Below are 17487 nucleotides of genomic sequence, written 5' to 3' on the forward strand. Positions count from 1 at the left end.
TTTGACAGACACACTCTGCGACCAGAGGTGAAAGCAATGCTGAGAAAGGTTAAGGACCACAGTGTGCATTGGGCATAACAGAATGTGTTCAGTTCCCAAATGCAAAAGAATAGCTTGTACACAGGCAAAGCCTGCCAGTCAGGTGGCATTGTGATTGTCAGTTATGTGGCATTGTGATAGGATAGTTCTCAACCACATATAAATACCCAAATATACCCAAGATATTTTGAGATTGAGAGCACACGCTGAATACAAAACAAAAACGTGAATACATAAACAACGGCGTAACCCAAAAGTCGTGTTCACAAAATATGTCCTATTCAAATATTTTCACCACCAATGCACTTCCCTTCTTTCAAGCCTGCCAAGGAACAAGAAGAAGGGATGGTAACAGAGGAATAACTTGGGCCCGTGTGAAACAAAAAATGTGCTGCTACTTCACAGGAGGCATCTTCATGCAACTCACACTGCACTGCAGACAGGAAAGTACAGAAAACGGAATTAACCGGGGTTGTCATATTGGTGGGGTCTCTGAACGATCACGGGGAGAAAAAAAAACCAATGGTGAATACGGCATATTTCCTCACGGCAGACACGCCGTTTCCCTGAAACTTAATATGCTAGAAAACATAACCAGGCATCTACACATCCAGAACATATATCCAGGTGTATACATCAGCATATTGACACACGGTACCACACAGATTGGCACATAAATTATTCACATGCAGGACTCACTCCCATACGGACCAAATGAGCCAGGAGGCACACAACCCGCACTACCAATCAGAGACAAAATCCATACGCCGCAAGAAGAGTATTTCACAAATATTACCCTAGAGAAGATAAAGATTGCTGCATTGGTTTATTATGGTTTCTTTATGCTGAGTGCACAAGCTGACAAAAAAAAAAATACAGTCGCTGTCCAGGGCAGACAATGAGACACCTGTTTCTGAAACTGAAGCACTAGCAATGAAGAAAAAACTAAAAACGAAACATAATCCAATATCAAGTTCACACCGTAGCTACAAAAGTGCGGACTTTTAAAACTAATTTTAAAACTTTGCAATATCAAGCAAAGTGCGACTAATACAGGGGAGGGAATTGTGATGTATATTCGTTACCAAAAATATATTTTCCCATAATCTTTACATCCTTGTCACTGAAAAATAAATACTGGACAGTCACACGTTTGATGTAAATCTCTTCGAAAGAGCGTCGAGGGGACTGGCAACCTACGGCCCCTGGAAGCTCACACATCCACAGGATGAGCCCGGGTCTGCAAATGCCACTCCTCTTCGACTCCTCTTCAACTCCTCTTATTTTACTGAAGTTTCTCCATGGCAAAGGCCACGATAAGGCCAAGAAAGATCAGTCCCACAGACCACATCTTTAGGGCCTCTTTGTCCAGTCTCCACGGCTGGCTGAGGGCCAAGGGCGGGCCGTGGCCGTTCTGACCAGGTGCAGCGTTCTGCAGGGGAGACAAAATGGCAGAAGGACTGAACAACAAAACGCAGCAGGAAGTAACCAGGGTTAAGGCAACGAGGGCGACCAGTGACTATAAGACACAAATGGCAGTACCCTGCCCTTTTCTCCAAATGGGCATTTCCACGGTGACCGACATTACGACTGCAGGATATTTGAGTCTTAAAAGTCCAACAAAGCTACATAAGAGACTGACATATGCTTTTTATAACCCTAGGGAAGAAATATCATGTGGCTGTATTGGGCTTCACCACTCAAAAATCCAGCAGTTGTAACGCCAGTTACTGTGGAATTGCCAAAAGGATTAAAACAAAACATTTGCTACCAACTCATGGAAATCCTGAAGGCCTGGTTGTAGATCGTGCAATGCAGACCAGGGGCAACCTGTGGGTATGCACCTCCTTCCGATTACGATTAAATATAAACATCTCCAAAAATACCCTTTCTGCCCCGAGTAACCTGTCAATCTGTCAGGGCAGGAACGTGTTAACAACACTTATTTTGGACATGCTGCACATAGAAAAACAGTGAAAATAAGCAGGCATCTAAAAAAGTATTATGCAGTAAGTTCCTGAAAATTTGATGTTATGCCTGTGGGCCAAATATTGTTTTGCAGGTCAGCACATAAACATGAATAACACTAAAGAAGAGACTATGACTAGATAGTGATAGACAGGCAGACAAACTGAAAAAAATATAGACAGACAGAGAGAGACATACAGATAAACGGACTGAAAGATTATAGATAGGCCACAGTTCTAACAAGACAATAGGTCTTCACACACCATCCAGACTGGTAAGTGAATTAAGGGCACTTGGATCAAAAATAATAAACTGCCATCAAATCTGAAAAAGCCATGCCAAACTGCAAATGAGTAACAGCCACTGGCAACACCAGAAGCCCTACCAAATTTCAAGCTGGTTAAAATGAGGTACAGGAGATGATGAAAGCACTTGGGCATTCCAAGAGTCTTGGTATCAAGGAAGTGGGGAGAAACAGAGAGACGGGAATTGGGTGGAATGTACTCAGCCCAGTTAAAAATGTGTAAAGATTACCTAGAGTGCACTGCCATTGCCCCTTGAGGTGTCTTGTTGGCAGTTGAACAGGCGAACACATGGCTACCGTGGACTTACAGCAAAGCACAGTCATAATTACACCCATCCCCTGCTCCCTCCACCACCACCACTGCTGACAGTAACTCCATGACATTTTTGGAGATAATCACACGCAAAGAGGAGTTACCGATGACGTTCGAAGGCTGCCTAAGGGCTAAAGGGCAAGCGATCACTCATCGTTACTTCGCATGACACATAAATGATAGAGCGCATTTAAAGTTGGAAAGTATCAGAGATTAAAGACTACATTATATGGCAGTCTTCCCGAGGATGAAATTGCCATAATGGGAGCTCGGTCTCTCCTAATGTGTTGGCGCATTAAAGCTTCATTCATAAAGGAGACAGTAATAGAGAGATGTCTCTCAACAGGAATGAACAGATAGCCGACCCCATAATGTGTTCATTTATAGGGGGGTAGAAACCCATGCATTAAGTAGGGAAGATCAATCTGAATGACCATTTTATGAGTTCAATATTTCAGGGCCACAATGATGGTAATTGCAATTTCCACTTTGCGGGGAGGCAGATACGCATCGCAGGACTTGGCTTTTGATATCGGCAGTTTGTCTATATTTGCATTACCTGCATCATACGGCGTTCCGCGAGGTCGAAGTGCTGTCGGAGCGCTTGGAAATTTTTCCAAGTGAAAATGGAGAAAAAGTGAGCCTGTTACGGGGACGTCACGTTGGGGCCCCTCCGCATCATCAAAAGCCATTACCGATGCCGGGGCCCAGTTTAACCAACCTTTAGACATCCGGATAGATCTCGTTTCACAGCCATGGGGAACATTCAATTTCGGAAGCCTCGCCGAGCGCACCGAAGGAAAGATCTCCCCTTCATCTCCGATCCGCTTTTAAGACTTTTCCGCGATTCCTCGCCCTCTATTTTTCTTTTTTTAGCTGTTCCCTTTCCTAAGCCACACTGGCTCTTTCATGCCTAACGCCTTTTATTCCCACCCCACCCCCCCCCCTCTCCTCCACCCCCAGAGACTCTCTCCCATCTGCGTCTAGTGTAAGTGATATAGCTCGGAGGGTCCCGACACCCCCCCACCCCCCCATCCCACACACACACACACACACACACACAGCCCTCGCTGCCATGCATGTCGGAGAGAACTGTCTGTTTGGGAACACTTGTCTCGATCGCTCAAATCAAAAGGAGCTCGCTGAAACCGGTCTCATTGTGCCCGGAAACCTGGAGACAAAGATGCAAACTCTGAGAACGGGAAAGGCCTGGGGGGAGAGGAAAGGAGGGGGCGGGGGGGGGGGGGGGGGGAAGGTAACATTTAAACATTTACTTGAACGCATCTAAATAGACAGCCATTTTATTCGCTGCATCCGACTACAGCAATTGGCGAATGTGGCACAAATCGACCATGTGGCTGACTGGCAGCTGATTTGGTCACGCCCACCGCCAACACAGACCCACGTGTACCCCGCCACACGCCCTCCACATGTCTCCACGCACCTCTGCAAGGTCCCATCATCACGACACGTGACGGCGGAACTCAGCGGCTTTTCGAAAGTGAATAATCTTGATTTTTTGCCGACGCGGCCTGTCATCCTATCCGGAGCATCCGTTAGGCGTCCGGGTTCTTTGTTCGTGGCGCACAAAAGGGCCGCCGCGGGCTGCAGGTGCCGTCGGACCTGTCCGGTCGAGTCAGCTGCTCGACGTGGAGGACGGGGGGCGGCGGGAGGGGCCGGTTCCTGAAAGACGATGAGTCGCCTCCCACGCACACCTTACCCCAGCCCCTGAATTAAAAGCCAGTCAAGGCTGCATCCCCTCGGGACAGACGACATCCTGCGAATGCCTGCTCCCCTATCTCAAAGGAGCAGGGACTCCGTATGTCACTAACCATTCTCCGTTCAATAACACCGTGCTGTTGCCGAGTAGCATTCTGTTACCACTTTGAAAGGGCTTAAAGCACTGGGGACAGAAGGCCTGCCTCCGTTGAATCGACAGTGGAAAAAAACCCGCGTGGCGCAACGTGCTTCGGGTTTCAAGATGGAGTCGGAGCAGAAGTCTGCGAATCCTATTTCTACATGAAAACAAACACTTAGAAAAACGTCTTTTCGCCGCAAAGTGAACATTTCTGGGACAGCAGTGGGACTCAACATGAACTTCAACATGCAGTCCATTAATACGGCTGAACATTGCAGGAGAGTCCCATCTGGGATTTGGACAAGGCAGCTAGAGCTTATTCGCTGATGACAAGGCATGTGTTGGCCTTCTGAGGCTGTGCATCAAAACCCATCAAATATGACAGCAGCAGGCAGCACTGTGAAGCACCATGTTTATGGCAATGTTGATCCTCAGTGTCACTCTTACAATACGGTAGTGACATTCAACACTGGTGTACTGGCTGACATGTTTATGGTAAAGTTTCTCAGTCTTGCTCCTCCAATACGGAAATGCCATTCAAATGCTTGTGTACCAGCTGCCATGTTTATGGAAAATTTCAAAATTTGTTAAGGCGGGAGTAACTTGACAGTGTCATTCTATTCATTTGTTTGGGTGAACTGGTAGCAGTGGCAGTATATGCCGAATCCACTTAGAAAACTGGAAGACTAGTTTTCACAGCATACCAGCCTCTCTCACTGCATCTAATCATCTGCAGAAAGCTAAGAAACCTAAATGGGAAGTAATATTTAAAATTTCCATTCGTTTGTGGGCCCCTGTGGATCTGGGAATCACAGGAGGGCATGCAGGGTTGGGGAGAAGGAGGAGCATTACCCTCATCAGGGTCCAGTCCCTAATCACATGACACACGTCCTCTGAGAGCTCGCTGCAGCAGGAGGGTGAGGGAGGGACGGGGGGGTCCTGATGACTGGCAGGGAGGGGAGTAAAGCCCAGACCAAACTCTGAAAAATGTTTTTTTTTTAAACAGAAACGTTGGCGTCTTGGACCTCCTGTTGAAAAACATTGGCGGACTGATTGACATAGGTGCAGTTCGCTCCAATGGCTTCTGAGAAAGGCATTCTGTATGTTCCCCAAGACTTAATGCATAGGCCTACGTCATTATCGATTCGAGCTACACCCCCGACATACCTACCAAACGTGAGCAAATGTACCTCAAAAGCTGGTTGCAAAACATTGCACACCGTTGGGAAGAAACCTGTCGTTCATCCAAGAATGGTGGCGAAACGTTTTCAGATTGAACGTAACACAGGTAACCGAAAGGATGCGGGGAATGTCGTCTGAGGGGTGGACTCTAGGTGATGGTTAATCACTCTCCTGTACATACACAGTGTTAATCACTCTCCTGTACATGTGCAGTATTAATCACTATCCTGTACATAGAGTGTTAATCACTCTCCTGTACATGTGCAGTGTTAATCAGTCTCCTGTACACACGCAGTGTTAATCTCTCTCCTGTACATGCACAGTGTTAATCACTCTCCTGTACATACACACTATTGATCACTAGCAGTAGCAGTGCTAATCCTTCAGTGGGTGTAAATTCCATTACTTTCTTGTTACACCAGTTTCGCGAGAGTGGAAAGCCTGCGTTTTCACAAATTAACCAGGTGGGTTGCTCACAAAAGCGAAAAGGTGAGGGGAAGTTCAGTCGCGTGCATGAACCGTTGCATATCTCAGAAAGTGCCAAACACGGCTTAAGATTCAGACACTCATGTACAAGGGGGAAGGCGGTTTGAGTCTCAGTGGGCAGTTAATCCAATGTATTCTCACACCTCAACATTTAAGCATTTTTTTAAGTTAGGGATCAGATTTCACTGAGTAGTGAGAAAAGCACAACATTAGGGCTGTTGGTAACCACATCTATGCTATACATAGAATACTAAATATCTGCTTGTGGACCTGCACGTGTGTACAAAGGAGACTTTTCTTACTCTTTTTGTGTTATAAAATACATTACAGATTTAATCATAAAAACCGTACTAAGGTAAACAATTATTGTTCTGAGATCATAAAACGTGACTATCCTCACAGAAAATAGATTTTTTTGATGTTACTGAAGGTATGAAGGGAATTCAATCTGGAACAGTGAATTTTAACAATAACACATGTTTTCTGTATACTTTAAAAACGCATCGACATCGCGATCGCAGTTAGCTCACAGACCCTTTGAAAAGAGCAAAGAACATAAAATATTACCGCATGCACATATGGACTATGGTTCATGCTTTCATATGATCAAAAAGGAAAGCTAATTGGATGAGAGTCTCATGACATAATGAGTACCTGGCAACACAACAATCAATGGATGTTATTATTGTTGAAGTCCTTCCCGACCGCATGGTGTTACAGTGTGATGACATACAGAACAATGTGGCAGAGTGGGTTCAAGTTACACAACTGATGCTCCAAGCTATTTTTCTGCACAATTTCAATAAATATTCACGACAGTACTGTGACTGCTAAAAGGCTTAAATATTTACAATTAAATTAAAATTACGCTAAACTGTGATTGTTTATGGCAGATTAATATTACAAGTTTCTGTGCTATTGAAAGAGGGTGTTTCAAATAGATAAAGACTTGAGCAAAAAAAGTTGGGAGGCAAAAACATGTTGGCGTGTTGCAGCAGTTGTACTGTACTTCAATGGAGGACAAAATCCAGTGCACGCACGCACGCACGCACGCACGCACGCACGCACGCACGCACGCACGCACGCACGCACGCACGCACGCACGCACGCACGCACGCACGCACGCACGCACGCACGCACGCACGCACGCACGCACGCACGCACGCACGCACGCACGCACGCACGCACGCACGCACGCACGCACCCCAAACCATACATCTCCAAACCATGCATATGCACACAAATACATATACAAACAACATACACACATCCACCCATGCATAAATACACGGGACAAAACACAAACACACAAAGATACTGATTCAATCACAGACTCACACTTGCGCACACATGCACATAGAAACAATGAGTGCCATCACAAAACAGATTTTCTTTTTATAATTGTCAGGAAAAGATTATATACATTTTATATCAAGAAAGACCGCAGATGCATTTGCAGGTGCAGAACAAGGCTAAATTGTCTCACTCATGCACCGACAAGTATGCACAATAGGCAGTGTGGAAAGCACAACATTAGGCTTGTTGCTAACCACATCTATGCTATACATAGAATAACAATATCTGCTTGTGGACCTATACATGTGTACAAAGAAGGTTGTCTTACTCTTTTCTAGTTAAAGAAAAAAAAACATATAACAGATTTAATCATATAAAAGCACTGTATTAATGTTAACAATGATTTTTCTGAGATCATAAAATGTTAATGTATTCTCACAGAAAATTTAGATTTTTGATGTTACTGAAGGTATGAAGGGAATTCAATCTTGAAGAGAAGGCCAGCTGTTTTTTTTTTGTTTTTTTTATTCTTACAAGATATCTGGGGCAAGAAAAAAATAAAAAATAAGAAACTGGTGTGCTACTCGCATCAATAATGAGAAATTACTGCCAGAACGAATGCATCAAGTACCTTCTCTCCAGGAAACGAACGCATCAATCAATTGGGAGCCCTTGTATATTCAATCTCCTTCAACTGAATTTCTCAGTGTTTAATAAGATTTCATAGAAAGGAATTCGATGCCGTTCTTCAGCACGACAGAGTCCGTGTATTTTCACCGCCGGTCTAGCAGCTTGGCAAATTGCATTGATGGAATTATTTTCTCGTTCCTAATCTCAAAATGGAGGGAAAATGCAACAGAACACTAAAAAAAGCTATAAAAGGTGCCAGCAGGACGGAGAATAAGGCTAGTTCCCGTGTTAAAAAGGGCTGTTTTCACAAGAGGGATTCCCTTTATGGCCAGGGTAAAGGCCTGTATGTTCTCCTCCCATCTGTACTTATATTTCAGAAGATTGGATACAATACACTTTATTAAAGCACGTTCACCTTACAGGAACAACAAGCCAACAGCATAATATATTATTTCACAAAGGCTGCTTATGTAACAGCAAGTGTTTCAAGCACCACATGGCATTCACACGTTGAATTGTTGGATTCAGAAAACGAGACCTAGTCATCTGTTAAAAATGACTTCCTTCTTTAAATCAAGATACAGATTTCAGCAGTTTTAGGCTGATTCACAAACTACAACATGAGGCCATTCCAGCTGGATAGACGACAACGCTTCTTAAACTGTTCCTGCCGCTTTAATACTTAGCTTCATCAAGCTAAAAATAAGTTGTTTGCCCCAATTAACATTGCCTTCAGAATGAGCTATTTGGTAATGGGGTATCTGGGAGGCCGTGGCTCAGAATGAAGCCCAGGAAAGGCGTGAAGGATTCAAGGCATTTGGTTGAAGTAAATCTGAACGCCCGTTTTTCCTTGACAATTCTGTTCATTCACTCTGACCCCTTTTTAGGCAAATTAAGAAATGTAAACTTGTTTTTAAAAATCCCACATATTAACTCCACGACCAATTTATTAGATATTTATTGGAATTACCCAGACTTATTGAACTTATTGAACCAGTCTGGCCATTCTGGTCTGACATCTCAAATTAAAAAGGTGCTTTCGACCAGAGAACTGTGGCTCACTGCTTGTTTTTGTTTTTCGTACTAGTAATCTCTGTAAAATCCAGAGACTGTCTGAGAAACTCAAACCACCCAGTCCGACACCAAGAATCATTCCACGGTCAAAATCACTTCAATCACATTTCTTCCCCATTCTGATGCCTGGTCTGAACAACAACTGAACCCTCTTGACCACGCCTGGACGCTTTTCTGCACTGAGCTTCCGCCACACGATTGGCTGATTATATATTTGGATTAACAAGCTGGTATACAGGTCTACCTAATAAAGTGGTCAGCAAAAGTAGTTCCAGATAAGTAGCAGAACTGCCTCAATGAAGGTACATGGAATAAATCACTGTACAGTACAGAAGAAACTCGCCAACACCTTCTCTAATTTCCGTTAACTATCTCACAACCTTTGTCTGAGCCCCGCTTTCCTGACGTCCTCCAAGGCAAATGGCGACAGGCTCCCGGTCTCATTCCCTTCCGCCCGGCACCCCGGTGACATTTCCCTCCCGACGTCTCCTTTCTTGTGCAATCAATTAGCGGGCCGAGGAGCCTCTCCACCGCCTGACACAATGGAGCCGGAGCTGGGCTCAACCTGCCCTTTCCCGCAGGAGACAGACAGGGTGGTCTGACGGGGGCCCGTCCCCCGGGCGGCGAGGGCTGGCAGGGCCGCGTGACCGGGGCTCCAGGGGGTCGGCGAAATGAATTCAGCCCACCTCCACCCCCAATAAACAGACAGCCCATGAACGCAGCACACCGGGGAGGCCTTATTCATTATTAATATAGAAGAGGGGAGGCTGAGAACTATGTGGCTGTGGTGCGGGAGCGAAGGCATCGGAGTTAAGAGAATTGGGTCCTTACAAGCCATAAGGACTAGCTGAAAGAAGTTAGAGCAGCAGTAGCTTCCTCGATATGATGTACACGCCAGTGAAACGGATCTTTTCTTGTCGATTTGGCTGACTTTAAAAGAGAAGGGGGAAGCAGAGCAATAGCAGAGCATTACCTGCAAGCTGCTCCTGCCCTCAACCATACGAAGCATCCCCAGAAAATGTGATATCTGTCCTACTTCGGAAAGGCGCAATGGTCATCACGACACAAGTGGATGTTCAGCCAAGGCGTCAATAGAACAAGCAGGGCTCTGAAACCAATTGTTCTGGATTCAAATACTTCTCTAGTAGAGTCTACGCTTCACTGAGCTTGTCTGGCGCACTGGAACCTATGAAATACTCTCGAAACGTGTGAACCCCGCCTTCTGGTCCTCTTGGTCAGCTCAATTGCGCCGGCCAAGATCAATAGAGCACAGAAATGTATTGGAATCCAAAAATATTACTTATCTGACCCAGGTCTGTTCACACAAAAGTGGAACATCATGCTTTCAACATTCATCAAATCATATGTTCGTCTCCCGCCAGCTCTCAACGGAACTTCAGTGTGCTGTTTGCCTTCACTGTACTCGCTGCTGTTTCCTTGAAAACTGGCTGACCTACACAACAAATTACGCTTAATTCACTTGTAAATTATGGGAACCTGGGAGAGTATTCAGGTGTATTGAGGAAAAAACATTTATAAGGGACCTAAAATTTGCATAAAATGCATAACTCTGGTGTTGATGGTCAGGACAGCACTCAAATTCCAAATCTAAAAGCGGCAAATGGATTAATTAAACACAAGTAGTTGAGTAACATCGTTGTTTTTGTGTAATAAATGCATTTTCACACTGGCTGGCAAGATGCCGAAATGCAGCAACATATTCATATTTAATTGCTGTTTGCTTTTGCGGTTACAGGAAAAAAAACAAAAAACAACTAAAAAAGCGCTTAATTAGTATTTTTCGGCAAACAATTTCAAAACACGCGCGCAAAAAAAATAAAAATAACGCAACTCGAGAGCAAGAAAATGTAAGAATTGCATTTCCGAATGTCACACAGCACCTTTGTTCGAAAAAAAATATATATAAAAATGGTGGAAAGCGGAAGCAATCAGATTAAAAAATAAGCCCGAATGTGTGGAGGCAGGCCCCTGGAGCCAGAAGAAAAGACGGGCTTGTGCCAGGCAGGCGAGCTGGGGGGGTTCGGCGCGGGATCGTGGGCGACAGAGCGTCTCTGGGCAGCTCCTGCCTGCCTGTCTGTCTTGTCTCTAAGGAGCCGTCAGCCCGCATGCAGCATGATGCAAAGGGCCGGCAATAGCACACCGGCGGAGAGGGTAAACACAGGCAGCGCCGCAGTAAGCAATTAACCGCTCCGCCGTCTTAATCCCCCAATTCCAGGTGTTTGGGGAAGGCGGCCCGTGAATTATTTAAGCACCGTCCCCGGCGTGAAAGAATTTAGCGGCGGGGGTCAGCGAGAAGGCCACGGGGGAAGAGCTTTTTTTTAACGCCGACTCTATTTCTCGTCGGTGACCGCATTTTTGACGCGCGTAACGCGCGTGTTTCACCGGTCTTTGAGGTCGCTCGTACCCTGGGAGGGGGCATGCCGGGCAGCCCAGGAAAGGCATGAACAAGTAGAGAGGGATAGGTTACAGTAGGCAGAATGCGAGAGAGAGGGGGGAAGATTCGATGCGGCAGGATTTAGGAGCACTTTCATTTGTAATTGCCGGTTGATACATCTTCCCCCTTTACAACGCCGAGGCGCACTTGTCGTCGCAGAGTGAGGGGCTAAGTGTGCTAGCGCGAGCCTCTCTCCCTTTCAGGTGGGGTTCGGCACAACACCGTCACCGTAATGAGCTCTTTGGGCGGACACAATAGCGAGAGCGCTTCACACGAAGGCGACTGTGGGGGCCGCGGGAGAAAAAGGCGGTCGATCGTCTCAGCCTGGGGAGCGCTTCTTAAAAGCACTACACTCTCTTCTCAAAGGAAAGAAAAAGGAAAAAAAATAACTGAAAGGTATGAATAAAGTGCTAAGTAAAATATAGAGCAAAGGATAAATGGTTTTCATTGGAAAAATCTCCACATTTTTGTTGGCTTTTAAGAGAGTTATGTGTTATGTCTGCAAGGGCAACATATTGCAGGCACATTATAACATAATTCTTCTTCGGTTGTTCTGTATTATTCAATAATGCACACAAACTATCGCATAGACATGGGCAGTTTCATGGCCATTTCCCCTAGAAAATGTAAAATTCTGTGTGACAACCTCTTTACAAATGGCACTGTATAATAATGCTTATTAATAATAATAATAATGATAATAATGATTGACTGATCTACAGCTACAACCCAGGCATCTTTGCAAAGGAGACCTGGCAACTCACAGCCCATACAAAGACCCTCCTCTAAAAAATGCTATTTGTGCGTGGGTGTGCAGGTGTCTGTGCACACATACATTTGGGCGGAGGTGTATGTGCGTGCGCATACATGGATGTGCATTTGTGTGTCTGAGGGCAAAGCTGTATGCATCTTGGCATTTTGTGTGTGTCCAGTGCATCTCCGTATTGTCTGCACATGTTTGTGCATGTGGATTTGTGTGTGCTGCTCCTGAGCATGCTAGTGTGACTGGCCTTATATTTATATTTATCTGAAGCCATTTTCAACTGATGACTCTCATTCACCCACATTCTCATCTTGAGAAATTCGGGGTTGGGCGTTCAAGGACACTTTGACAAACCCAGGGCGGGGGATTGAACTGGCAGCTCTCCCAAATGCTCTTACCTCCTGAGCTAATGTCTCGCCTGTCAGGGCCTGCGTGTGTTCGTGAGCGTGTGTACGAGTGTATATTTGCGCGTGTCCGTATCCGTTTGCCTGCGTGAGCAGAATGTGGGACCCGCAGGGCCAATATCTCCACTCCTCTTCAGTTCCCTGGTTCAGTCTGGTCCTGCGGCGCTAACCGTGTTAAACATATAGATCTGCTCTAATAAAACAATGATTCAAAGCCTGTGATTCACAAAGCACAGCAGGGCACACATTACACCGAATCAACTGGCAGCAAGGCACAAGCCCGCTCTTCACGACGATAGAAAACCTGTCCCAAAATGAGAGATAGAAACGAGAATCTCTGCCACTGTCCAAGAAAAACAAAATGGCGCTTTCAACGCAAAATATGTCTGCTAATTGCATTTTATAATCGCGGGTTATTTCCAGCATGAAAAGTTGCACACACTTGAGAACAACTCTTAACTGCAGCTCATCAATTAACACCTGGCTCAACCTATTGTACTAAAGAGGAGAGTTATGTAACTTTTACAACCTACTGTACTAAAGCAGAGAGTTATGGAAGCTATACAACCTCTTGTACTAAAGTAGAGAGTTATGGAACCTGTACAACCTAATGTACAAAAGCGGAGAGCTCAATTATGGAACCTGTGAACAGGCCAGGTTAGGAACACGGACACATGTTGGATGACAGCCACTATACAGTACAAAGGTGATAAAAGCTTACAATACCACTTAAGGCCCTGGGCTTCTGGCTGAGGCGATTTTTGTGATTATCTACAAAAACGGCACACGTTGTCATGGGAACGTTTGGTTTAAGCCTTGTGCAAACAGGGTCAGGCGAATCTCTGGTGTTTACAAAGGCCATTCTAAAAATAGATTCACTCCTAATTTCACACTCGCGCAAGTTTAACTGCAGTTACTAATTGACCAAGCCCAGGCAACCTGAAGGTCAGATTCTCAGATTATCAGATTCTGTTCGATAAAATTCGGTGGGCAATAGCCACGAGGACAGTAATGTCAATAAACAGCTGGAAAAAATAATGTCATCTGAAATGTATGTTATATATGGGTTTGGAAAATGTCGAGTGGCAGGCGCAGATGAACCACACTTCAATGAATGCAGTGAACGGCACTTCAGAGATGGGGTTTCATGGACTACGGTGGCCTGGACAAGCATGATGCCTCACGATGTTCGGTTCAAACAAATCCAAATAAAGGTGCTATTCAATCAAAATGGCAAACGCTTCCAGATAAATCTGAGAAATTATCGCAATAACGCCATCTCCGGATTAAAACAAATGCCGAGCTGTCGAAAGGGAAAGTGCCATTCAATCAAAGGTGCCAAAACCTCTTAGATTACTATGGAGAAGAATTATAAGTGACCCCAGGATTTGATCGAATCCACAAAGCTGTCTGAGGGATAAATTAATGTGACAAAGCAATCCGAGAAACTGATCCCAGGATTCAATCAAAACTGCGAAGCCCAGAAAGAAAATTATTTTAATAAATACCATTGATTATACCGCCATATCAAACGGCTCCATCTTTCCCTTCGGTCCACTCCAGACAAATTCGCCGGTTTGGTCCGCAATCACGCGATTCAACCGCGGTCGCTCCCAGAGTGACGACCAGGACTGTTGAATCAGGCTTCCTTACAGAACCGACGGCGCATCTGCCTAACCTCAATAAGATGTGAGAATCGGAGCGGTTTTTTTTCCCCGCTCATTATTTCCTTGGCAAAAAACAACTTAAGACATCCATTTTAAAATATTTTCTTTCAACACAGCTGGATATTTTCACAAGGGAGCAAGAGCAGTGTCCCAAGCAGGATTCCAATCAGCAACTTTGCGTTTTTCCCAAGTTCCCTGAGCACTACTCCGCAGTGCAAATACAAGCCTTCGCAACTGAAGGCAACTTTAAATGTTCCCTCCTAAAGGGAGCCCAGGGATAAGGATATGCAGCAAGCCATATCAACTGTAATGAAAAGGTAGGGTTATTTTTCCGTATAATATTTTGCCCTGAAGGATAATATCTTGTTTATTAGCTTGCCCAAATACAGTGTGAAAACAAGGGCAGACAAATGCATGCTAAACACATTTACAGTGAGGACTGGGTGGGTGGGGGGGGGGGGGGGGGGGCACAACAGATTTTATCATTGTTCAAAAAATGCACTTAAAAGATAAGTGCTAGCAGGTACGCTTAAGCACCTTTTTATATGTTACTTTTATGCAGGGTTTGCGAGAATTGAGGGGTTGAGTATTTATGAAAGGTTAATATGATGGGAGGTGGTGGAGGCACAGTTAATAGCGTTAATGGCATTTTACCAGAGATCTAATCGGAGAAAAAAAAAAAACCAAAATAAAAACACTCTAAAACTCATCTTGATGAATGGCTGACAAACTTTGGGGCTGACGAACAATGTTGAGAGAAAAGAGCAGTTTGCAGAAAAGATGTCAGGCAGGTTCAAGTTTAAGGACATTTTGTCCCCATCAGAATTATACAAGCCGGACGGGTACTGAACAACTACTGAACACTGCATGCAGAAATCATCGCACTTGCTACTGTACCCCCACTTTTTCTCTTCCAACCCCTGTAGCTCAACTGCCCAACTACACAAGATCTATCTTTCAAATGGAGGAGAGTACATAAATCCACCATTGGTCACACAGAGGCGGTTCACTAAATATTGTTTTCTCTGAATTTTACACTGATATGGAAATATCGGAAGAAGCTATTTCAAGTGCATGGGGAAATGCATTTTGTGCATGTGCATGCATTTTTGGAAAAGATGCATGACAGTCCCCCAGATACTTATTGTGGAAAACTGCATTACACACTTAGGCTGCTTCTTGTTTCAGAATACGAAAACAACACAGATTTTGTTGGCTATATATGCTGTGCATTAGCACAAAACAAAAAAAAAACATTACTGCTTTAGGCAGAAACTCCAATTTGTCTGTTAACAGCAGGGAGAAAGTCAAGGGAAATTGGAGTCATTCTTGCTGATATAAGTATAAAACTGAATTCTGAATTTTGCTCCCCATAAATTAGCCAAAGCAGCCCATTCCACGACTTTCACTACCAGTCTATAATTTAGGACCTACAGGCCATCAAATCTCTCCTGGGGCACTTTTTTTTTCTTTTTACTAGTGTTCATTCTTTGAAGGCTTCCAGAAAATTCCAATATATCCTCTCCTTTCACACATTCCAAAGTTACAGCTGGCTGTAAGATGAAAAGGTGAGTACTTCAACACAGCGAGCTTTCGCGTGATTAAACAAACCACAGCAGCGACACCATTGCCCGGCACATTCCTTACACAGTTCTCAGTTCCCACAGCTTAGAGATCCCTTTCCTCGCCATAAAAATAATGCTGCGAGATTAAGAAAATATTATTAATAGTCTTCCAAAACCCGTTTTTTTTTATGAAGGAGAAAAGAAGAGTAAGTGTTCTCCGAGAGCAATTTGGAAATTATACGGCTGGGTAAACTGTCACTATTTTTCTTCAGTATGATAATCGGGGGCTTGGTGTTATTTTTCATGGGGAGCACCTCAGAACATTTGTACTGGAGGAAAGGACATCAAATGATGCTCTGAAATGTGATACACATTTTAATTTCACACTCCATCAGGTTTTACAGCCCTGCCAAGGCAGGACTGGGGGGGGCGGATCAGGCAGGCGCATTGGCAGTTGCTTTCCCAGTCGAGGTCTTGTGACGTAATGCTTTTAAGTTCCGGCAGGTTCTCTCTTCTTTTCTCCCCTGCAGGCCCTTTTTAAGAGGGTACACGTGGGTACAACTGTCCGCCATCGCTGTTTACTCATTCCCCCACCCGGAGGAGCTTAATTGCTTCACTCTACAACATGTTTGAAAGTGTAGCGAAGTCAGCGTTTTGACCTTTAGTGTCCCCTAATAATTACATTTCATCAGTGAAGAGGTGGTGTCAGAAAGATGACTCCATAGGTCTGTGGTTTTATGGATAAATGGCTTAATGGGGTGTAAATGAAACCTTAAGTACAATCTCTCTGCCATCCTATATGTAACTGCTTTCAGAAGTTAACCACTTAAAGTCCATATATTTAATTAATGTACTCGAGCTGAGGCTAGGAACCGAAGTGGCAGTTATAGTGGAGAGAAATATACTGGATTGGCTCTGAAGAGCGACTGAGTGATTGAACAGCCAGGCTATTTTAGGTTACGGGGGAAATCTTCCAGAAGCATGTATTTTGCCTGTCAGAAAGCTTCCGCAAGGTGCGTTTTTATTTATTCTGAAGGTGAAAGCAAAAAGTAAGAACATATACAATAACACACACACAGACAAACGCCTGAAAAGAGCAGAGAGACATACAGACACAAACTGAAAAAAAAACAAAAAAAAAAACAAGAAAACATTCGGAAGCAGGTGTGCACGCGCACATGAACACGCACAGACGCATGGACAGATGCATGCACAGAAACACGGACGTACGCACAGCCCCTCTGCTAAGCAGAGGCCGGTGTGGAAAGTGGAGCCATGGCGTCACCCGACAGGAAGAAGCACCCCCTCACCAACTCCACCATCTTGTGTGATCTCTGCGTGTGACGCGGTGGCCCCTCGGTAAGAGCTGGCGGCCCACCGCAGGGCTATTCTGAGCGTAGGAAAATGATCAAACACACAATTCACCATGCCACTGACCACTGCGAGCAACCAAAGCCGTTTAAAAAAACCACTCGACTCGCGT

General features: G+C 44.7%; 1 protein-coding gene across 1 annotated transcript in view; it reads right to left on the reverse strand.

The window, feature by feature from the left end:
• Nucleotides 1-848: 848 nt before the first annotated feature.
• The window catches only part of cdkal1 (CDK5 regulatory subunit associated protein 1-like 1), a 387515-nt gene continuing 370876 nt past the window's right edge, over nt 849-17487 (reverse strand). Inside the window, exon 15 of the mRNA XM_061253309.1 lies at nt 849-1471. Within this exon, the coding sequence (XP_061109293.1) occupies nt 1325-1471 (147 nt within the window). The 3' untranslated portion in view covers nt 849-1324. The remainder of the gene's footprint in view (nt 1472-17487) is intronic.

This window comes from Conger conger, chromosome 1 (assembly GCF_963514075.1).
Source record: "Conger conger chromosome 1, fConCon1.1, whole genome shotgun sequence".
NCBI classification, from domain to species: domain Eukaryota; kingdom Metazoa; phylum Chordata; class Actinopteri; order Anguilliformes; family Congridae; genus Conger; species Conger conger.